At 36.1% G+C, this 25,252-nt stretch overlaps 1 protein-coding gene across 1 annotated transcript; it reads right to left on the bottom strand.

Moving 5' to 3' along the window:
* Window positions 1–9,388: 9,388 nt before the first annotated feature.
* On the bottom strand, window positions 9,389–10,078 carry LOC149142285 (uncharacterized). Its single transcript, XM_089451442.1, has one exon. The coding sequence runs from the start codon at window positions 10,076–10,078 to the stop codon at window positions 9,389–9,391; it is 690 nt and encodes a 229-aa protein (XP_089307568.1).
* Between the last annotated feature and the right edge of the window lie 15,174 nt (window positions 10,079–25,252).

The raw sequence follows: 25,252 nt of genomic DNA, 5'->3' as shown, positions 1-25,252 counted from the left end.
TTTACATGTTCTTTTTGTGGTTTGAATAACCACAATGTTTCAAGACGTTGGAAGAAAATGGCCACATACAGGAAACTTTCAAAACAAAAGAGACAGAAAACTAGAGGTCCATTGGATAATGGAAATCATGTTGCAAAGAAAATGCAATTATTTTGCACTCATTGCCATAAGCAAGGTCAACTCATAGACAAATTTTGGACTTTGTATCCAACAACTCATACACGACATTTGAAGAAGGTGGAGAGAGACTTTGGAAAGAATGAAAAAGAGGATACCATAATTCATGTGGGTCAAGATGATTCACAAGATGGTGCAGATGAAAGAAGCGACATGGAAATGGTTTGTTAAGAGGTGGTTTGATTTCTTATCCAAATAAGGCTTGCATTTCTTTTGTTGATAGATGCAATTATTTGCCTTAAAAATGCATTTCTTTGCCTTATGAATGCATTACTTTTCTGTTGAAAGTATGTTGCAACTTGTATGATGCAAGATGTTGAAAGTGGAGTTTTGTTTGACTCACTTAAATGCAGCAAAGAAGGAAATTTGTGGTTACAAATTTGTATGTGAATGCATTTCTTTTGAATGCATTCTTGATGTTGCATATTTTCGCTAGGAAGGTGTGTGAAAGTGGGGTGTTACTCACTTCATTTGCAAAAAAATTGTCAATTCAGCTCTTTATGTACCCATACACATTTTTGGGCTTATTTTATTTGTGTTTGTACTTGAGGGAGAGTTGAATAATTGTACACATACATGAGAGTTTGTGTGTGTGTGAACAGTGGAATTGTTGCTAGTTTCATTGTGTTTGGATACATGCATGAGTGTCGACTTGTGTCGATTGTTGTCACATGTATGTCATATCGACTTGGAAGAGTTGATTTTATCTCCAAAGATGAAAGGGAGATGTTGACGGATTATTGCATGAGATGTGAAATTCTTGTTGTTTATGCAAAGAATTGTCAAGTTGTTGTACATGCTTATGTTTGGCTCTCAAGTCAAGTCAGTTGTATGAAGAGGCATGTTTTGTTGACTTATGTTTAGTCGATAATGTTTTGTCAACTTGTTTTTAGTCGATGGTTTGTACACCAAGATGCAAGAGTACATGGAAATTTACATGATGTGACAATTGTTGCTTTGAAGGAGCAAAATAAGAGGTCGTCGATTTGCATTTCTTGCATAATGTGTTTTTTCCATTTAATGGTTGTATTTGTGACAAGATGTCGCGGGATTTTGGAAGGTTCATTCTTGAGCAAGATGCTCATGCTTAGACTTCATTCTCAAATCATGACATGAGTATCATGTTGAACTAGAGGATGATAGAGGCAAGAAGCGAAAGTGGACAAGATGCCAACAATTTGCAGCCATAGTAGACCATTTCTATGTGTTGACGCCAAGATTCTTAGTGGAAAGGCTATCATATTGTATCAGTTTTCCAAGCACCGAGGGATCGATGTTGTACATCAAAGGTATTTTTTAACCAGAAAGTGTCTGGAAAGTGTTGGATTGGGTTAGAAATAAAAGGAGAATAGTGGTTGAGGGACATAGCCATTTGTAAGGCAAGGCATGTCAGTGAACCCAAGTGGTTGTCATGGAGATTTATTCAAGTAGAACCAGTTGATAGAACTTGGGAAAGAGAAGAGTATTCAAATCTCATCAGATAACCGACTTTTGTGGGTCCAAAAGCCCGTCAGTGGGAAGGAGTCATCGAAATCTAGACTAGGGGTAAAATTTGCTCAAAAATAAAAGTGTTTAAAATCGATCTAAACATGAACGACCACATCCGTCTTAGCGATATGATCCCAACACAACTCATTTCACTCAAAACGATATTCGTATGAGGAAGTTAGAGCTCGCTGACCATTTCACCAAACAACAACAACAAAATTTGCAAGTACTGCCAAGTGAACAGTCCATACTACTAACATGGAAGATGACATGGCAAGTGACTGTATAGGTCAACGGGGTCAATGCCCAATTTGGGCTCACCAAGTGTCATTGTTTGATTGGTTTGTAGCTCGGTGATGTGGTGCCTTTTGATTGGTTTGTGGAGAACTAATGGGAAGGTGACACGTGGCAAGCCCAAATGCTGCTACGTGTCCCTCCCACAAGTCAAATGGTCAACTGAGTGTTTGGTCAAAAATTTTATGAGGCACTAGGGTTCGACCGCGTGACCTCCTTTACATAAGCTCCATGAATTACCACTACATTGTCACATTGATTCTTAATATATCATGGGCGCACATTGTATTTTCTGTGTGAAACTTTGGAATTTAAGAATTAACGTGCATGTGACCAACCAAAAACTTAACTGCCAACATTAACTTAACCACCAGGAAACCATTAACCGCTAGCATTAACCATTAGAGTTAACTGCGCATGTGACCACCACTCTTTAACCACTAGCATTAAACCTTATCTGTGTGGATTATTTGGAGTTTAGTGCTAATTAAACTATGATTGACTCCTAATCAAGCAGGATTAAGTTGACAGATTTATTGAGGACCCTCCATATTCAGTAGAAACTCTAGTTTTGGCGGAGTTAACTGAAGTTCCTCCAGTTTTAGTGGAGAATTTCTGGGAGAAACTGTTTTGGTCATAACTTTTGCAATTTTCAACCAAATTGGGATTAGAAAAAGGTGTTCTTAGATGATTTCAACATTCTGAACATAATGGAATAGGTTTCATAGGAAATTAAGAACTTCTGTATGTGATATTTCCACGTTGAAGTTTAAGGAAGCCTAGGGCCACCAGGAGAGGAGGTCAAGCCCAGAACAACTGTAGTCCATTCGCAAAGTTTGGAGAGTCATATTTGGGATTTTGGGATGATCTGATTCCATTGAAGTAGGTTTCAAGAGCTGTAGAGAATTGTAAACTATGCTTTTTTCCATTTTTAGCAAATAGAGAGGCCCAAACCATAGAAGCTGGACCAAGGAGATATAGCCTAGGAGGGGTGAAATCCTTTATCAAAACACTCTGTTAATTTTTTTTCTTGATGTTTTGATGTTCATTTACTTAATATTGTTCATCTCTTGTCTTTCATGCTATTCTATTCATGATTCTAACATAAAACTTGACATGAATTTACATGTTTTGATTCACAAACACCTAAGAAAACCTATGCATATGAAGCAATGGAAAAGCATTTGTTTTTAAATGTGAAGTTGAAATTAGCACAAAAAAACTAAAATTTAGCTATAGATTAGTTAGGGACTTTGTACCAATCTAAGTCTTTGGTTAATAAACCTCTTCTAAGGAAAAAGTTATATAACATGATGATGAAGGATGGAGACTTCATGATAGAGCATTTGAATACCTTTAATACTGTGGTAAGTCAGTTGTTATTTATTGATATAAAAATTTTAGATGAAGATAAGTGCATCAGTTTGTTGTGTTCTCTACCAGATTCGTGGGATGTTCTGGCTATTGCAATAGGTAGTAATCCAACTGCCTTGCACTTTGATGAAATAGTCTCATCCTTGTTGTCGGTTTAGGTGAGACAGAAAAATATGGAGGGCCAAAATGGTGATTCCTTGTCTATATGCTGATAGTCCTAGAACAGAAACAAAAATAAGTCCTCGAGTGGGAGATCTAAATCTAGATGGAGATCTATATCTCCAAGAAAACTTGTAAAGGTGTGCTGGAAATAAAGAAAGGAAGGTCACTTCAAAAAGGACTGTAGATCTAAAGCTCTTGAGAAAGGAAAGGTATTTGATGATGCTCCTTCTATAGAGGTGAAAACCACCTCAAATGAAGGTGGGGATGTGTACTTGGCTTCTTCTTCAAGTACAAATGTAGATCATGAGGCATGGTTGATTGACTTAGGTGCATCCTTTCACTTCACTCCCCATAGGGAGTGGTTCTGCGAGTATGATAAATATGGTGGTAGTGATGTCTTCTTAGGGGATGACAAGAAGGCTAGAATCGTCAGTCATGGAAAAGTCAAGTTGAATTTGCAAGGTGGAAGGATTGGAACACTTCTGAGTGTTATACATATTCCTGCACTGGTAAAAAATCTAAATTTTGTAAGCAAGCTAAATGATGCAAGTGTAAAAACATTGTTCGAGAAAGATACATGCAAGATGGTTCAAGAGCACTGGTATTGATGTGGGGAGTTCGGATTGGAACTCTGTACAAACTTTAGGGTAGCACTGTTATTGATGGGTGCAACAGTTGTGTGGTTCTTGAAAGTGGAGTAGAAAATCTAGTGGTCTCTGGAGAAAATACCATGCTATGGCATCAAAGCCTTGGAAATATTGGAGAGAAGGGCCTTCGAATACTTCATGGTAATGGTATGTCTAATTTATATATGGATTTTGATTTCTATGAAAATTGTGTATATGGGAAGCAGAATCAGGTGAGTTTCCCCTATGGGGCTAAGAGGAAGAAACAAATATTAGATTTTGTGCACAATGATGTGTTTGGCCCTGTCTCGGTTCCATCATTGGGTAAGTCTATGTACTGTGTATCATTTATAGATTACTTCTCAAGGAATACATGGATGTATTTCTTCAGGAAGAAATGTGAAGTCTTTGATAGGTTTAAAGAATTTAAGGCTCTCGTGGAAAATAAGACAAAGAATAAGATAAAGGTGTTGAGGACAGATAATGGTGGAAAGTTTTGCAAGAAGAAATGTGAAGAGTTTTGTAAGAAGTGTGGTATAGCACAACAGAAGCCTACTCCATACACACCCTAGAAAAATGGAGTTGCAAAATGAATGAACAAGAGATTGATGGAAAAGGAAAGAAGTATGCTCGGTAGTGTCAGGTTAGGACATGAATTCTAGGCAGAGGCGGTGAAGACAGCATGTTACCTGGTCAACAAATCACCTTCATCAGTGTTGGAGGATAAGACTCCACTAGAGGTGTGGACTGGTAAGAAACCCTCTCTTTCACATCTGAGGGCATTTGGATGTGATGCATATGTGCATGTTCCAAAGGAGAAAATAACCAAGTTGGATAGTAAATCTAAAAGGTGCATATTTATTGAGTATAAGGATGGTTTAAAAGGTTACAAGCTTTGGAACCCAGAAATAAGGATGGATATGTACAACTATGATGTGGTGTTTATGGAGGTGAAAGATGTTATTAAGCATGAAGTCCTACCAAAGGACTCTGAGAAGATAGAGTTTGAGCTAAAGGAGGAAGAATCAGTCTCTATAGCAGAAGAGAAATCAGAAGATGAAGAGCCACAAAATTTGGCTGTGAGAAGATTAGTTCGAGAAAGAAGGAAACCAGAAAGGTATATTCTCGCTGCATTTTGTTCAAATTTTTCTTTATCTATTAATGATGATGATCCGATAATGGTTAGGGAAGCAGTAGATTTAGAGTATGGAAAACTCTAGAAAGAGGCCATGGTTGATGAAATGGTATCGTTGCACAAAAATGAGGCTTGGGATCTGGTGGAGTTGTCACCTAGAAGGAAACCCATTGGAAGCAAATGGGTGTTTAAGAAGAATATGAATGCTAAAGGAATGGTGAAGAAATACAAAGCGTTATTGGTAGAAAACAGTTATTCCCAAGTGCCGAGAATTGATTTTGGTGATATTTTTTCTCCTGTTTCTACGGTAGCTTCTATTTGATTACTTTTATCTGTTGATGTTGCTTTTGATTTTGAGGTAGAAAAGATGGATGTGAATACAAAATTTCATCATGGGGATCTGAAAGAAGAGATCTACATGAAGCAACCTGAAGGCTTTATGGTGAAGGGTAAGAAAGAACTAGTATGTAGGTTAAAAAAGTCTATGTATGGTTTAAAATAGCCACCAAGGATGTGGTATCGGAAATTTGATACATATATACAAGGACTTTGCTTCACGAGAAGCAAAGTAGATCACTATGTGTATTTTAAATTAATTGGTGACTTTGTTATTTGTTTCGTCTTATATGTGGATGATATGTTGCTGATTGGAAGTAACAAAGAAATTATCTAGGAATTGAAGACCCAATTGTCCTCCAAATTCGACATGAAAGATCTTGGTGTTGAAAACTATATTTTGGGCATGGAAATTAAATGAGATTGGGCAAAGAGGAAGCTCTGATTAAACTAGAGGAAGTATGTCTAGACAATATTACATAGGTTTAATATGTAGGAGAGTAAACCGGTGAAGGTTCATATTCCTGTAGGTGTAAATTTATCTGTTGAGAAATGTCCCAAGACACAAGAAGAGGAAGAGGACATGTCCTGTGTTCCATACACAAGTGAATTTGGTAGCCTGATGTATGCAATGGTCTGTAATAGACCATACATTTCACATGGAGCAGGAGTATTGAGTAGGCTTATGTGAAAACCATGAAAGGAGAATTGGAAAATAGTGAAGCTGGTTTTCAGGTATTTGCATGGCACTAGTGATTATCGTCTATACTACAATGGAAGACCAAGATTGGACAAAGTTTTGGACATCTGTGGTTTTGTTGATGCAGACTAGGCTAGAGATCTGGATTAGAGAAAGTAGACAAGTGGGTATGTGTTTAACCTATTTGGAGGTGCAATGAGTTGGATGAGTACGAGATAGTCTATAGTCACTAGTGGCACTTTCAACTACACATGCAGAATACATGGAATCCACTCATGCATGCAACAAAGCAGTTTGGTTACAGATATTGTGTTCAAGTATGCAGTTAGTACAACGAGCTATAAGGAGAGATTGTGACAACCAAAGTGTAATTTTCTTGGCAAAGAACCCTGATTATCATTCAAGACAAAGTACATTGATGTTCAATATCACTTTGTGAGGGATATGGTTGAGGACAAAAAGGTGTTGCTAGTAAAGGTGGACACTTTGAAAAATACTACAAATGCATTGACAAAGTCCGTGAGCAGTGATAATTTATCTTGGTGTATAGAAACAATGGGAATTATAGGGTTGGACCAATGACTAATCTCTCCTGTGGCCCCCTATGGAAATAAAACAACAAGTGGGAGAATGTTGGGTGTGTGTGAATTCTTTCGACAACTAGCCCCAATAGTGAAGCCGAGGAGGATAGAGGGGAGGCAGGTAGGCCCCCTTTTGTTGAGCCACGCATAGCAGGGGGGTCACAATGGGGGAGACAACCCCCCTCTATGGGGTCTGGGGCAGCGCCTCAAGGAAAAAAAAATTGGACCCTATATTAGCTGGGAAGACCTACCAATGGTTTTGTGGATGGTTTTCCCACATGGTTTTGGGCATGATGGTTTTCTCCCCATGGTATTTTGATCCAGTCAAGGGAACTATTGTTATGTTCTAATCTAGGGTTAATGGATTGGGTTTTATGGATGCTTCGGCATGTATATATATGTATTGTAACATTTAAAGGAATATAATGAAAAATGAATCTGGTAGTCCCGGTTTTGGGATTTAGGGGAAAATATCTGTGTATATATGTTTTATGGTTTATGCTCTCGCCATTTTTTATTCTGTTTTTAGAATTCATATGCAAGTAATTTTTGTACAGGCTTAAAACCTACAAAGCCAAGGGGGACCCAAAGCTTGCCAAGCAGTTGAGGATAAAATACTAACAAAATCACCTTCATCTATAATAGTGCAACACACATTTTTTTTTTTTCTCGGTAAAAAATAATTCTATTAAGAAAAATATGGTACAATATGACATTACAGCCAAGAGAAGCAAGAGAACGGGCAGCCGGAAAGGAAAGACGATCCACCTCGGCCCCTGAGAGAAACTAGGAAGAGAACATTGCTAAACAAGAAGTAACAAGAGGAACAGAGAAACATGCACAGAAACAAAGGATTCTACCCAACGTGGGTAGGATCAACTATTTGGCATTTTTTCCCTTTCTTTTTACCAACTTTGACCCAATCAAGATGACTCTGCTGAATTGGCATGATTTGCAAACTAAGCTGGGCTGACGGAGAGGACTCCTTGTCTGAATCCGAGGGAGAGGACTCATGAGTTCTTTTCTGTGAGTTTGGAGGGATCGAAGAATCCTCACAACCAGTCGAAGTCGAATCCTGAGCCTGCTTTGTTTCCATTCCTTTTGCATCCCCTGCCTCTTCATCTGAGCTGGAATCCAAATCATCCATAGGAGGAGGATCATGAGGCTTCCAACTTTTGGATTTCGGCTTAGGATTGGCTTTCTTCTTCTGGGGAGGCCGCGAGGGACAAGAGTTCTGAAGGTGCCTTTTGTTATGGCAATTTCGGCATCGAAAGGCTGTGTTCTCGTAGTCTAGGGACTGGGTCCAATAGAAGTCTCCAATTTTGAGATTAATCTGATCCGGTAGACCTTTGCTCATGTCTATTTCTGCACAAATTCTGGCGAAGGTGTATATGCCTTTTTCCCCCCTAGAGGTGTCTGTTGTTAGAAAGCGGCCTAGAGAGTCGCCGATTCCTTGGAATACTGCAAAGTGCCATAGATGCGTCGGGAGGTTAGGAAGTCTGACCCAGATGGGAAGCTTTGTGATGATCGCTGAAGAAGGATTGAAATCTGGGAACCAAGGGGTGAGGAATAGTCCTGCTGAGCGCCAAAACCATGGGCCTTCAGTTAATGCTTTTTGGTAATCTTCGCTGAAAGCAAAAACTACAATGAAGAAACCCTTTGAGCAAAGAAGAACCTTGCAGTTGTTGGTCCAGTGTGAGTGGATCCATTGGTAGAGATCCGCTGTGCGAGGCCATAGTCCATTGAACCTGCAAATAATGCCATGCTCTGCATATTTTTGGATTTGATCATCCAACGAAGGATGCGTTATTTCAATGGAGGGGGTTTCCTCCAGCTTGTCCACCAAGAACGGTTTAGGAGCCTGAGTTGGTGGAGCAGCTTTCTTGGGCTTCTAAGCATGGATTGCATCCTTGTAAGAAAAAGTCGTAGCTGAAGATGATTGTCCCACAGCTCCCCCTCTCAAACGGAGGGTAAGAATGATGGAGGCATTTCTTCTAATGCTGTAAAAAGAAAGGGGATACAGATCCTCAAGATGTTTACCTTCGTAGAGGAGTCGTTGAGAAGCGGAGGGAATCCCCAGCCTAAATTCCAGAGATTGCTTGAGGTTCTGCACTAGATCTGAAGTGCTTACCCATTGTAGCAGAGTTTTTCCAGAAAGGAGCCTGATCTGGATCTGGAACGAGGCTGAGAGATCTGACTGCTGCTTTCCATCGCTTATCTTCTCCATAGAAAAGCGGGCTATCTCGATTTCTTGCTCCGGAGCTGCTAAGTTGGCATAGGCCGGGAGCATACTGGGGTATGTCTTCGTGACTAGCTTCCTTCCAGTTGCCTGCATTTGGATAAAGATCTTCATTGCCTCCACAGCTTGCCCATTCTGTGCAGATCCTGAAATCACTGCCTCCTTGCCATGCCCATTCTGCATGAACCCCAAAATCATTGCGTTCCACGAAGCCATTTTCTTGACATCTCGTTCAGGCATTTTGTCAAGCAGTTCGCATGCAATCTTAACCCTTCCTCATTTTATGAACAAATCTAGAAGGGCATTCGCCACAGCCTCAATGCGACCTTTGGGGAAGGAAGCGAGGAGATGGGGTCCGTGGCCAAGCCTGGAAATGAAAACAAACGCCTGAATCTCATATTCCAGATCGAAAACCACATTCGCGCTCTCTTCTTCGTGGATTCGAACGAGTACCTTCCTGGGCTTCTCGTCCTCTCTGTTCTTCCAACTGTACCGGAAAATCTCCTTCTTCATGCCCCCGCTGAGATGCGCGGTTTCCATCTCGTTTGCGCCGAGGGATTGCAGAGCCCCGTGATCTTTACATGCGATAAATGCATTTTGGACATCTTCTTCATCTTTCAGCTTTTTTTGTTCATCTTTTTCAGCATTCCTCTTCACCAGCTCCAAAGTACTAGCATAGGTCTCTGGATCCAGCCGATCTCGGCGTGCTTTCTTAAGATTCTCCTTCGTTGCTTTTCTGGCTGCAAGTTTTTCTGCCTTGCTCATGCCATAGTACCCGGGGTTCGGTGGGTCTTCGCTGGGCAGGTAAAATCTGGCCGGTATCAACTCCACTAGCCTGTCAAAAAATAAACTGTTTTCATGAATTAGGGTCTGAAGTTGGGTTTCTGGGGAGACTGGAGGTGAGATGGGCTGCCGGAGAAAGTCTTCGTCCTGGTGATAATACGCTTCTACCACCACTTCCGCCATTGCTCCTTCGTCCTATCAAACTTGTAAATCAACATAATAGTGCAACACACATTATTATCACAAGCCTTCGCAATAATTTGGAAAGGGACAGAAGAATAGAGATGAGGTTCTATTAGTCTATTCCAATCAAAGGAAATGACCTTAGTAGTTGGAGGGGGTTCTGTGGAAATGGTTCAAATTCCCCCTTGTGCGGTGGAATATGAAATAACAAGAAAAACATGGGTAGTATTAACTTCACTTTATAAGAGGAGAGTGGGATCAACCAAGGATAGAATTGAAGCAACCACTTCATCAACTAATGGTTCATCAAACTGAGTGGTATGGGTTTCAATCTCCAAGGGAAGAGTGGGATTGACAAAACTTGGAATGGGATCAATCACTTCATCAACTGACGGTAGGTTGGGAGAAATCTTACAATAACTAGTTGGAAGTTGTTGTTGAGAAATAGTAAGGTTTTCTAACAATTTAGAGGCTTCATCGATATTTTTTAAAGGTGAATTTGGTGACTCCCTTTGCATAACCTACAAGGAAACCTAACTTTAACATTTTTCCCTAGAACCTTATAATCACTGGTTGATGGATCAACAATAAGTTGATGAGAATCTTGGGATAACACTTCTAAGGCCTTAAGAATTCCAAGAAATTGATAAGAGGGTTGTCACCCTTATAAAGCTTGTAAGGTTATTTGGGCTTGCGACACATGTTAGAGGGTACCTCATCATTATCAACACTTATAACAATGGTTGGATGGTTACCCTTTTTCTTATGTTACTTCTTCTTCTTCTTCATTTTCTTGTTCTTCTTAACCTCCAAGTTACTAGCATTATGACTTTCACCGGGCGATGAAGAAGAAAGGGAAGAAGACATGATGGGCGAAGAAGGTAAAGGGTCAACAAGAGGTTTTCTTTGTTGAGGTGAAGTACTTGGTTGAGGTGGATCATCTTGGGTACTTAAGACCAACGAGGTTGGAAACAACCATACCAGTAAACCCATCATGAATCTGGGAAGTGACAACATAGCCATATAAGGAGGACCAACATTTCCAAAATAAGGAAAATGACTAGGATCCTCGTCAAAAGGGGTTCTCTGAATGGTAAATTTTGGAGTTGTTTCCATAGTGAATTTCAATCAAGATATTTTAACATTGTATGATAGTTAAATCCACAATTTTAATCAATCAAATAAACAATAGTAGTAAAAATAAAAGGGTTACTAGGTATCAAAGGTTTACCAAGTTTATGTGAATTGTTATATACCGTTAGGTATGTGCAGACAATCTGCCTAAATATTGTGTTTAGTGTATCACATACAACAAGGTGGTTGGATCAGTTACTTATGGATGCTTTGCAACCTATAAGGGGGCCTCCTATATACCTGAGGGTATGTGGAAGTGTAATTTGTGTTAGTGTTGTCTAATGCATAATCGTACGATGGGAAACATTCCTATATACTCTTTATATGTGGAGCACTTTCCTATTGGAAGAATGGTCCTATATACTCTGATGTATGTGGAATACTAACCACCCATAGAATTTAACGACGACAAGAAATAATAGCTCATATGTTTATAGACGTCAGAACACGTCTTCTAGCCTATAACCACATTAAATGTGATTATTTTTTATTAAGTATTTCCTTTAGATCTTTTGATTGATTTTATTGTTTCACTTTAATTAAAGGTAATTCCAAAATAATTCACTAAATATGAAATTACAACCTCTTCAATTCAATGAAATCTTATTTATGGGAAGGAAGAAATCTTTTCAAACAACCCAAAAATCCAATGATTCCATTTTGCAAACAAATTTCAAATGAAAAATCAAATAAAAATTCCAAGCATAATCTCATTCAAAGAAGTCTTGTTAAAAGAAAATGTATTTTTATTTTTTGGTGTTTTTTTAGAAAGAATGATCACAATTTAATTCAATTTAATAAAAACAAACAAATTCAAATTGAAGCTATCTTTTGTGGGAATTGCTAACTTTTCAATCTATGAAATAATTCTTTATAGCAACCATAAATGAATATTTGATCAGATTTATTGAAATAAAAGAGACTGATATTGAACCAATTATAGATGCAACAGACCCTTTTTTGATATATCAATAAATTAATCAGACCTAAAACCATAAAAAGTAAAGACAAGTAATTTCTCAAAAAAGACAATTAAATACAACAATTCAAATTTAAGCTTGAATTTTCTGTGATGAAAATATATTCAAAAAACAATTGCAAGCAAATAATTTTAAACCCAGAAAACAAAAGTCTTGAAAATTTTCAATTTTCTAAGATTTTCGTAGGTAAACTATTCACACTAGTGTGGTATTGGAGTTATAAAATAGGCAATATGCAAAAATTTGTCAATTGTCACACAGTTATCAAAAAGAAAATTGTGACAATTTCTATTTTTCACACTTTTGTCATAGGATAGGCACGACATGTCGCACTTTTATCACAAGAAAGGTGTGACAATTGGCAATTTTTGCACTTTTCTTGTGATAAAAGTGTGACACCTATGATACGCAAAGAAAAAATAAAAAATGTTGAAAAGGTCCCAAAAAACCAGGTTTTAGGAATCAAAATACAATCACCAAAGTACTAGAAGCCACAAAAGGCCACAAAAAGAAAAGAAAGCCACTGAAGAACTAAACATTCCCTAGGAGAGTCACCAATTTGTTTTACAGACAAATCTCGTCCTTCGGACAGGAAATATCTTCATAGGCTCGAAAACCAATCCTGGAAACAAACAACTAAAGACTTGAAAATATTCCCTAATTTATGATTGAAACACAAATGTAAAGAGGATTTAAAACTCATTGCTTATTCTGAAATTCCTATTGACGATCCTTGTAGCTCTTTGTATCTTACAACCTTTCAGCCTTGACGCTCCAAGAGTAGACCTATAAAGATAAATCGAAACAAGAGCTAAAAGCATAAAATATATCAAACATTCAATCATAAATCATGTAAGAGATCAAGGGGCCTTGCAATAAACATTTCAACATATGCATATGGGAAAGAAACAAGTATTTGTATTAATGATAAAGAGCAAGAAGATTACAACAAAGTGTCTTGATGTCATAAGCCTCCACTCCAAAGATCCCCAATCCTCCTTTGCACAACAAGCCTTCAATCTCAATTGGATATCATAAGCCTTACTTCAAAAGCCTGCCCCTTCTCCTTTGATCTACATTGTATTTATATGAGAGGAGAAGAGGTTGGAGATCCATTTTCAATGGGATGAGATCCACAAAAATGGGGAATATGTTCCACAATGAGTGGACCTGAATCCATTAATCTTGAGATGAGACCCAGATAGATAGGGGCTCGAGTCCATGTTGTTGAGATGAGACCCAGATAGATAGGAGCTCGAGTCCATGTTGTTGAGATGAGATTCTTCAACAATGCTTCTAGACCTTACTTTTTATTTTTACCTAGTTAGAAAGGTTGTCACACTTTTTAGTGGAGAATAGTGTGACACTTTGCACAGGTGACAATGATTGAACCCGCAATGTCATGTTTTTCTCATAAGGAGTCAATGTGACACTACTTGAAATTAGGGTTTTTAAGTAATGTAATCCAGGATTCTTGTGCTTCTTAGAATGGTTTTTTCTCCATCTTTGTAGGGGTTACTGAGAAGGGTTTATCAGATAGCGAGAGATCCAATTTTGTGGTTATTTTCCTAATTGTGACAAAATGATGTGTAACAACTTCATAGAGAATGTGTGCATAGAACCTTGGTCATATGACAAAAGTAAGTAGAAGCATATTCCCTAATCCAAGGTATATCATTGGTAGACCAATGGGATACACAAAATTTATTGGTGTTTGGGGATTCCACAATTATTAGCAGCCATATTATTCATGGTACAATTCTAAAGGATGATAAATTGGCTCAGATTCTCCTTTGAATTAAAATCCTCAAATGAAGATTTGAATTGGTGCAATGGTTCCATGTCCTATGTGTTGAACACACAAACCAATATTTGAACATATAAAGAATTGGGGCAATGAATAGTAGCTTTATATGAGCATTATCAAGACACTACATAACCAAGTGCTTGGGTCAAAATGAGACTTTTCTAGTTTATTAATTTGTTGTACTTCTCCTTGTTAACCTATATTATAATATTTTTTTCTATTTTTTGTTTAAAAAAAAGGTAAAAAAAATCTTATGGTTAAAACATTTGAATGGCGTGTTGCTTAATATGAGGGAGATGACCAAAAGGGATCAAAATTTGCGCAAATATTTGCACATATAGGGATTTGATCCCTCGTGGTTCATGTTAGTTGAGACATTTCAATGGTTTGTTGCCCAATATAAAGGCGAAGTGTAATTCTTTTTATGCTCGACATGAAGTTGACATGTGGCGTATTAAGAACTAGAATAGATTGATGTTAACTCTAGATCCATCTAAGAGAGACCAAAATTTGAGAAAATGTTTGCACGTCTAAAGATTTAAGATGCATTTATGCCATTATAATATATCCAATAGTTCAACGAATTCTTATTACATGCAATTCATAAAATATCATTACAAAACAAGTAATTGTCAAGAAATATAAATATTCATATGAGTGGATAAATTTCCTTTATATAGCTATTGATTAGAGAATTCTTTAAACAATGCTTTAGTATTTTTTAGGTTGGTGAATGCACATCAATTCAACATAAAAATGTGAATGACTTTTTAGTATTGTTATCTGGATTAACATGGTTGAAAAATAATCAATTTAAAGACATTCTAACATAAAATGATTGTGGCACTAGAAAGGGCCATGTTGATGTTGGGAATCCACATGTATATCTCAAATCATTAAATAAAGTTTTTGACATTTTAAAAAGTGCTTATGATGTTATAAACACAATTATTGTAACTTGTTAGAATGAAAAACATATTTATAATGGTGAAAGGAACTATATAAATATAAAAGGTTATAATTGTGATGTTGTGCTTTTTACACATGAATCATGTTAGTAATGTGCATAGGGGCTTCACTAGGGGAGCAACACCATACCACGTACATTCATATTGGAGGATATATATTGAGGAAAACATGACATAATATATTGAGCATATAATAGGGGGTAAAGGGTTTTTCTATTGGTAGGTATAAAAAATGGAGCTCAAAGTTAATGAAAAAATATGAAGGGGTATAAAAAATATTAATGCAAAAATAAATACCTACAATATCTAGTGAAAGTAGGGATATTTTAAATTGGGAAGGTGTATTGGGTTTGTATTGGTAGGGGGTTAAATAATGTGATTTTTAGAGGTATTTTCCAATATGTAGTCAAATTAAGGGTATTGTTTAGTATGTCATGAACGCGTCCGTGGTAATGTGCTTTTAAAAAACATTAAACTTAAATCATTTTTTCATTTAATAAAGTATGACTTCATCAATCAAATAAAATAATCAAATATAGAAATAGTAATTAATCTCATACGTTAAAGAGAATATTCTTATTATCATTTTTTTTCATCATCACAAAATTTCTATTAAAGGATAAGTATGATTACATAGATAATACATAGTTGTTGGATCAAAATTTGGTTCCAAAAAACTAAGGAGTATTCTTATTATCAATATACTTGGCATTAAATCCCTTGAGCCCATATAACTTGAGATAACCATATTTTGATACCAATATCTTTAGGTTGTGGAATATCAAATTTTCACTTCTTAAGTTAAATGTACAATCTAGATATTATCAAATTCTTTGGGCATAGTTATCGATAAGGTCTCTGCTCATTGCATCCTCTTGCTCTTTTACTCTTTGTTATAGACGAAATGACAAATTTTCAAGGCATTTTTCTAATTAATTTTAGTCAAAATTCAGCAAAGATTTTTAAACCTTGAATTTAAATTGTTTAATCTATAGAATTAAAGTGCCACAAATTTTTTTCAAAGTGTTGAATCTATTTATACATTAAAAAATATATTTTAAACCATAACAAAAATCACAATATTCCTTGAAATCAAATTAAAGACTAATTTATTTGTAAATTAGATTGCGCTTTCATATATGTATAAACACGCATATTCATACCTTATATATATACACACCTGCGTGTCAGTCTCTTTTTATATATTTATAGGTATATAATCTACCTATGAGATGTGTCCACACCCTAATTGGAAAACTTTCATCAAAGTTTAAAAGTGAGTTTTATCGTTGGGTATCAGCCTTAACATGGAAGTCATATTATCAACCATCGACTTTCGGCCCAAATCAATGGTCTTATACCGTCATCCATCAGCAAAAAGGAACGGCGGCATGCCATTGGATGTTGGCAAATAGGCTTCGCCATGCCATATCTCTGACGCTGATTGTGTCATCGACGCTCTTGCCCAGGTGTTACAGGTTGTAGCAAACTGCTGAGATTGGACAAATCGTAAGAGGTACAGCCTACCAACAATTAGGGTTGGTCCAATGAGATCGCACCATCTGGTGTCACCCCAACTCGCCTACAGAATAATGTGCGCCGATGTTGATGGAGAGCGGAATTTGTCAATGGATAAGTGTGGCGGGCATATCTCTGGCATGAACCGATCAACCAAGAAGGAGGAGGCATCGAGCATTGGCCCAGATAAAAAAATAAGGGAAAACCACCAATGGGCGATATCAATAGTTCTTTCACTGAACCCATTTAGACGGTTATGTTAGATTTGGGAGGAGCGAGCCACTCACATAAGACCGGTTAGCCACTCCCATAATACCTATAACACATAATACCTATAACACTCCCTTAGCCGGACAATGGTACCCACTATGGCTATAGTCCAAGGACTAAAGACCGAGACATAAACTTTGGGTTACTTACTCTTAGTCATCATTCCAATTCAGGTATTGAAAGGAGATTACTTATTTTATGAGTAACTTCCCTCAAGTTTCACTTTAAATGTTTCCTAAAGACTTAAGAACACTCGGTATTCAATGTAGATTTGAAGGGCTTTGACCTCTATTTGAAGTTGTAACTCGGTATTCAATGTAGATGTGAAGGGTTTTGACTACTATGTGAAGTTGTAGAAATAATGGCACTTAATCTGAAGTTTGAGGGGAAGAATGAGTATACTACTTCATCTCAATAAAATAATTATAAGTTAAATATTATATCGGCATATTATTGAAATTTTACATTAAGTACTAATTTGTTATATAATTATTATCTTACCTCCAGCGAAGTTACGATATTCAATTGGCATATACAAGTGGTCTTTTCCTTCTAGGGTTGCCAATATTAACATGTAAACCTTCTTGAACAATAAGAATGTAAATTACAACGAGAAGTATATAACATGTCTATCTATATCATCATGTTCTAAAATTTAATATAACAAAAAACACAAATTTTATCCATAATTATAAGCATCCATCAAAGTACAAGTGGGAACTCATCATAGGAGCAAGAAATAACATTTATCTGAAGTTGTTCAACACTATCAACTGAGAAAAGAATGAGCTTTCTCCACCCAACAATAGGCTTAACTACACATCATATTTTATAGTTGGCCACCCCCTAGCCAAGCCATGATACCATAAGGTGAGAAGTGTCAATTCTTTGGTAAATTTGCTAGGTGAAGGAAACTCTCCTTCATAAACATGAGAAAGTTAGAGAACTCTTCTACCAACGGAGCTTGGGCTCTCCACAACCTTCATTTTCCTCTTAGATGGTCAGCAAAGAAATTATGGGAATTCATTCATTTCTCTATAGTGTTTTGATGATTCCCTTGCCCTTGCTTGTCATGCTCACCCAACACACATCAAATGTGCCTCCCTCTTCCTAGCTAGGTTCTAGAGGTATTCTATAATTGTTTGGAAAACAAAATTCATTTTTTGCAACTCTAGAACACATTAGCGCTTCTATGGGTGTGTTTGGGCACCAAAATAAAGTCTATTTGCTCAAAATGCCCCATCCAACATTCCACTCAACAATCACAACATTTTACTCATAATTCTACTACTTTGGGTACTCATGTGCCTTTGCTCTCTATATGTCATTGAATAAATCCATGTGCAACTAATCCAAATGTTTTTTTTTTTCAATTTCCCACACCGCTCATTATTTGTGAGAAAGCCTCCTCAAGGGAAATGTAGGAATTGAATTTGTTAAACAAGAAGTAGAAAATATATGTCACAAACCCTTTCTTTATGTAGATTTATGTAAAAATGAGTTGTTGAGAATAATATTAGAAGATTCTTTATTTGTGAAAAAACCTCTCGAAGGAAATGTAGGAATTGAATTTGTTGGCCAAAACAATCAACTTACACACAAATCGAAATTGCAAGGCACCCAACCATTTGTACTTGAATTCTTAGAATTTGGTCAACCAAAAGTGGAATTTATGCAAGCGATTTATTTAGAAAATCCATTAACTTAAAGAATGCGTGTAAGAAAATTAGTTTAATGTGGTTTATTGACATATGTACTAACTTATAAACAATGTGTGATGAGTTTAAGGACTAATATCTTGAATTAAACACAACAACCGTTATGTTGACAAGTAAAAATATTATATGAAACCATCTAAAAATTAGGTTATGCAAAATCTTCATAATTTCTCTTTGATAATGAGAATAAAATGATAGTAGAACTCTAACAAAATTTCATCAAAGTATACCTAAAATTTGAATCATATCATTAATAACTTTTACAGACAAAGTATGACGATTATAAATTAAATGTAATTGACTTCACACATTATATATTAAAGATAGATTTTGTAAATATTTAAAACTTTTAATTACTATTATTATTGAATTTCTTACTATATTGATCAAAATAAATATATTTACATTACTTATATATTTTATTACATATTTACTATGAACCATGTTTTCTATATATTTTATTACATATTTAATATAAACAATGTTTGCCATATATTATTTTATATTTACTATAAACAATGTTTTCCATATATTATTGTTTCATGTTAGTGTTGATATTTATTTATTATATTTAATAATTATATATTCATTATAAATAACTTCTTTAATATAATTTAGGTAGCTAAATTTTTTATTATGATTTAATTTTGAATTTTAGTTTAAAAGAAATTATTAATATTGGAACAAAAATATTCTCTAGAATTTTAAAAAATAAACCAACTATATATGTTGATTTTGATTTTGGTAAATTTATTACCAATATTACACGAAGATATTCTGTGTGTCTTGATGTCATTAATATTACACAAAAGAACTTTGACAATGCGTTCCTGTTTTCATATTTAGATTACCACAAAAATACTCCTCGCGTAAATTTGATTGCTTGGAGGATGAATTTTTTTTATCTTTATTTATAAAAAAATGCTTTGTACCATCTAACATTGTAGGTATATATTAGGGTAATATTATATATTTATAAAAAATGATTGGAAGATGCATTGATTGACTAAGTACAAAAACATGATAAAAAACATTAAAAAAATCAGATATATTGTCTCACATTTACAAGTGAAGTTCATTTTTATTTTGAAGACATTGGTAACAACAATTGTCTCAATTTTTTATAAGTCAGATTTTTGATGATTAAAAATAGAAATATAAAAACAATTTTATCATTTTTTCTAAATCAAATCATATCCCATAAAGAGAGTAGGGAAGTTTTCAAATTGGAAAAATATAGAAAATTAAATTAAATAAAAAATAAATATAAAGGGATTAAATTTAATAATGTATTTTTTCAATATAAAATAAATTAATGCATGATATGGAATTAAATATTAAAAACAAGTTTATAAATATTTGATAGTTTTAGGTTAAAGATAGATTTAGGTTATTTATAAATTTTCAATCTCACTCTATTTTAGTGGTGTTATTTAAATATGTTAGGTTTTTGAATTTTTGACTAGAATTTGGTGCAAAAAAAATTGGCCAAATTTTAATTTTTGTTATTTAAAATGGGGTTTTGACTTAATATATGGATTCAACACTCTGAAAGACGCCTAGGCCCCTCAGATTGTGGAGAGTTTACAACTCAAACTTGTCATTCCAAGAAATCACTATCGGATTCTAGGCAAATTAGACTGGAAAATATGTTGGAAAACCTCCAAAACACAAAACATGTAGACCATGGCATTTTTAATAGTGAATAACATTTGTAATTTGATTATTAATTTAATATTTTTTATTTCATATAATAATATATTTAGTGTGTCAATATTTCGTCGATAGGCATATATATTTCAACTTCACGTGGAGGCTGTTGGAGATCAGATGCACAGTAGATTATAAAACATATACACAACAAATAAATCAAGCACAGGAGACACAGGAATTTAACGTGGTTCACCCAACCAATCTGGGCTACGTCCACACAACATAGTCATCGGCAATTTTATTAATCAAACAGGAGATTACATAATTAAATCCTCACAAACTCTCACACCCTCATACCAAACAATCCGTATGGATACCTGTTATATAGCAAAGAGAATCTAACTGCCTTATAAATCCTCTCAACTCAAATTTAGGATGCATTAACTCCCTCCCAACAAACTAGAGCTAATCTAGGAACTGATTCCTATTGTTGTTATCTACCGAGATTTTGCCTATCTTATTCAAAACAGAAAATCTCAACAATCTCCACCTTGACAACAATTAGCCTGATGCCCTGTTATTATTATTTTATCTTTTCTGCAAGCCAAGAGAAGCCAAACACCAACGTAGCTTCTCTAACAAAACTGGTTTCGTGAACATGTCTGCACAATTCTCCTTTGTATGCACCTTTTCAAGAGAGACTCCCCTTTCAGTGATAACCTGTCTTACAAAATGGTACTTAATTGGAATATGCTTTGATTTACTATGATAGGCCGGATTCTTAGCCAAATGTATTGCACTTTGACTATCACAAAGTAACCTGATGTTGTCCTGTAACCTACCAAACTCACCAAGCAGACCTTTCAACCAAACCGCCTCTTTGCAAGCATGCGAAGCAGCAATGTATTCTGCTTCAGTAGTGGATAAAGCAACAATGTTTTGTAGCTTTGACATCCAACTAATAGCTTCACCTGAAAGTGTAAAGACATACCCTGAAGTTGACCTTCTCTTATCCAAATCACCTGCAAAATCAGAATCAACATATCCGCAAACAGATTCACTACTCTTATTGTAAGTGATACAATAACTACTTGTGCCTCTCAGATACCGAAGCACCCATTTCACTACTGACCAGTGTTCTTTACCCAGATTTGCCATGTACCTGCTGACAACCCCAACTGCATGTGAAATATCTGGTCGCGTACACACCATCGCATACATTAAACACCCTACTACATTAGCATATGGAATTCGAGACATAAAATCCTTTTCTTCATCTGAATTAGGACATAAACTCGAAGAAAGCTTGAAATGGGAAGCGAGAGGGACTGACACAGGCTTCACATTATTCATACCAAATCTCAAAAGTAATTTCTCAATATACTTTTGTTGTGATAGCCATAGCTTACCATTGCTTCTGTCTCTGAAAATCTCCATGCCCAAAATCTGTCTTGCTGCTCCTAGATCTTTCATATCAAACGTCCTTGCCATCTGAGCCTTCAACCTGTTGATTTCTTCTATGCTTTTTCTTGCTAAAAGCATATCGTCAACATACAATACTAAGATAATGAATATGCCATTATTTAACTGTTTAAAATAAACACAATGATCATATTCACTTCTAACATATTTCTGACTCAACATGAAAGAATCAAACTTCTTATACCACTGACGAGGCGACTGCTTCAGGCCATATAAAGACTTCTTGAGCCTGCAGACAAATTTCTCATTGCGATGCTAAACAAACCCTTCCGGTTGTTCCATATAAATTTCCTCATCTAAGTCACCATGTAGAAATGCAGTCTTAACATCTAATTGCTGCAACTCTAAATCAAGCAAAGCCACTAATGCTAACACAATTATAATTGAAACAATTTTAACCACTGGTGAAAAAATCTCATGAAAGTCAATACCGGCTTTCTGAGAAAACCCTTTTGCAACCAGCTGCGCTTTGTACCTGTCTTCCGTATCATTCACACCCCATTTCAGCTTGAAAACCCATTTACACCCCACAGTTTTCCTGCCTTTCGGAAGCTCAACCAGATCCCATGTGCCATTCTTACTTAAGGCCATCATTTCGTCCTTCATGGTTGCTTTCCACTTATCACTTTTCGAACCTTCTATTGCTTCCTGATAGCATAGAGGTTCATCGTCATTAGCAGTAAGTGCAACTGAAGTAACATAATCATCATACCTTCTCGGTGGCCGTTTGATTCTTGTCGACCTCCTTAAGGATGTTTCTGGCACTTCCTCGATTGGTTGAATACCATCTGTAGGAACTTCTTGACGATCAGTATCTGAGACCTGTTCATGATCTAGAGCTGCACCCTGTTCATGATCTGATTCTGAAACCTGTTCATGGCTAGTATTTGAACTATGGTCATCATGACTATCATTAGAAATACTATCAAACTAAATGTGCTGAAAATCAGATACATCATCCTGTTTCAATCTACTATCTACATCTAACTGTACAAGAGAGGATTCATTAAACTTTACATCTCTGTTGATGATGATTTTGCGGGTAGTAGGATCCCACAATCTATATCCCTTTGTTCCAACACCATACCCAACAAAGATATACCTTTTAGACTTTGGATCTAATTTAGTTCGCTGATGTTTAGGCACTAGAGCATATGCATCACAACCAAACACTCTGAGTTTAGAATAGTCACAAGGGTGTCCTTTCCATACCTCTTGCAGAATCTTGCAGCCTATCGCCGTTGATGGAGATTGGTTTATCACATAACAAGTTGTTGCCACCGCTTCTGTCCATAACTCCTTTTGCAACTCGGCGTTACTCGGCATACTCCTTTCTCTCTCTAGAAGAGTTCTGTTCATGCGTTCAGCAACGCCATTTTGCTGAGGAGTATAAACCATGGCCTTATGTCTCTCGATCCCTGCATCCTTGCAATAGCTGTCAAACTCCTTGGAAGTAAACTCACCACCATTGTCAGTTCTTAAACATTTTATTGTTCTACCAGTGTTGTTTTCTACCAATGCTCTAAACTGCTTGAAAACTGAAAAAACATCAGACTTCCTTTTCAACATGTAGACCCATACTTTCCTAGAAAAGTCATCAATGAATGATACAAAATAAGATGAACCACCATATGAAGTTGTAGGAGTTGGTCCCCAAACATCTGAATGGATATAATCAAGTATGCCTTTACTAGTATGTTTGTCTGTTTTAAACTTTTGTTTACTTTGTTTTCCAAACAGACAATGCTTACAGAAATCTAACTTTCCAGACTTTAGATTTGGAAGTAACTTGCGATCAGCCAAAATTTTTAACCCTCTTTCACTCATATGCCCCAATCTTTGATTCCATAAGTGAATGGAACTACTGTCATGTTCAGACACAGTAGACACAAAATCTGATCCTGTACTTCCTTCTAACTGAAATAGATTTCCTACCTTCTTAGCTTTCATAACTAGTAAAATACCTTTGTAAATTTTCATTACTCCACCTTGAATTACAGTTTTATATCCATTTGAATCAAGTGCTCCTAATGAAATCAATTTTTTTCTTAAATCTGGTACATGCCTCACATCAGTTAATATTTTTGTTGTCCCATCAAACATTTGGAGTTGTATACTCCCAATTCCCACAATATTACATGTTACATCATTACCCATGTACACAACACCATCATCAATTGATTTATATGTCTTAAACCATTCTTTATGGATACACATGTGGTTTGATGCTCCAGAATCTAACAACCAATGTTGACCATGATTTGACACATTAACTGATAATACTTCATCACTCATACCTGAACCAGATGTCGAACCTGTATCTATCGTATTTGCCTCCTTTTTTTCTGTCGAAGAATCTGCTTTTGAAGTTTGTTGTTGTCGCTTCCAACAGTCCTTCTTTAAATGCCCTAATTTGCCACAAAACCAACACTTTAGCTTACTCTTCTTCCCTTTCGACTTTGAACGTGAGTCGCTCGGCCTCCTGGAGTGTCTTTCTTTCGAACGACCTCTAACCATCATAGCTTCTGATGTAGAGGTTTCAGAATGCGTCCTTCTCCTTGTTTCTTCCGATAATAAGGATGCAACTACATCATCAAACTCAATAGTTTCTGATGAACTAAGACTTATAGAAGTAACAAAATGATCCCATGATTCGGGCAACGAGCACAATAAAGTAATAGCTTTATCCTCGGATTGAATATTTACTTCTATACTTTGTAATTGCACAAGAAGAGTATTAAAAGCATTTAAATGATCAGCAATCGATGTACCTTCCTTCATTCGCAAACTGTACAACTGTCGCTTCAGGAGAATCCTATTGGTTAAGGATTTAGTCATGTACAGTTTCTCCAGTTTCGTCCACAAACCAGCAGCTGTTGTCTCCGACACGATATTAAATAGGACATCATCAGCTAGACACATTCGAATAGCACTTATCGCTCTTTCATCCATCTTAGCCCACTCATTATCTGTGATGTTGTAACGCTGTTTGGATTTTCCCAACAACGCTTTTGCCACACCATGTTGGACAAGTAAATCGTACATTTTCACATTCCATATCTCGAAATTATTTTTGCCATTAAATTTCTCAATTTCAAACTGGGCACTCTGAGTTTTCGCCATTTTGTATCAACCAAAAAACACAATAATCTCCAAAACCAATGTTTAAATACCAGCAATTAACAAAAAAATGCCTATGCCTTGTAGCCTTTGTTTTTTGAACAAAAAACAATTTTTGTTTTGTTTTGTTTTGCTGTGCAAAATTACAGTAAAAGAAAACTGCCTATGCCTTGTATGCTTTTGCAAAAAAAACAAATTTTCTTTCTTTTACTGTGCAAATTTTGTGCCACAAAAAAAAACATACACTTTAAAAAAACGTCTCTCTCACCGAGACATGGTCTTCATCCAAAACCGCTCTGCCATCAATTGATCGCTCATCTTAATTTTCATTGCCGGTATATCCCGACCGCCCCGACCTGATGGGTAGGTTTGTTCATAGACACAAAAATATTCGATTCAAAATGAATTTACAGACACGGGCATCCGCCATGAAACTGAGGGGAAGTTTTGCAACCTATCGGAAAATACTCCTCGGCGTCGAATATTAGGAAACGAACAATTCCAAATATATATACGACATTGGC

The sequence above is a fragment of the Pinus tabuliformis genome, chromosome X (genome assembly GCF_031772625.1).
Source record: "Pinus tabuliformis cultivar Carrire ecotype Pingquan chromosome X, CPIR1, whole genome shotgun sequence".
NCBI classification, from domain to species: Eukaryota; Viridiplantae; Streptophyta; class Pinopsida; order Pinales; family Pinaceae; genus Pinus; species Pinus tabuliformis.
Note: the sequence above shows the minus strand (reverse complement) of the source record. Positions and strands in the feature narration are given on the sequence as shown.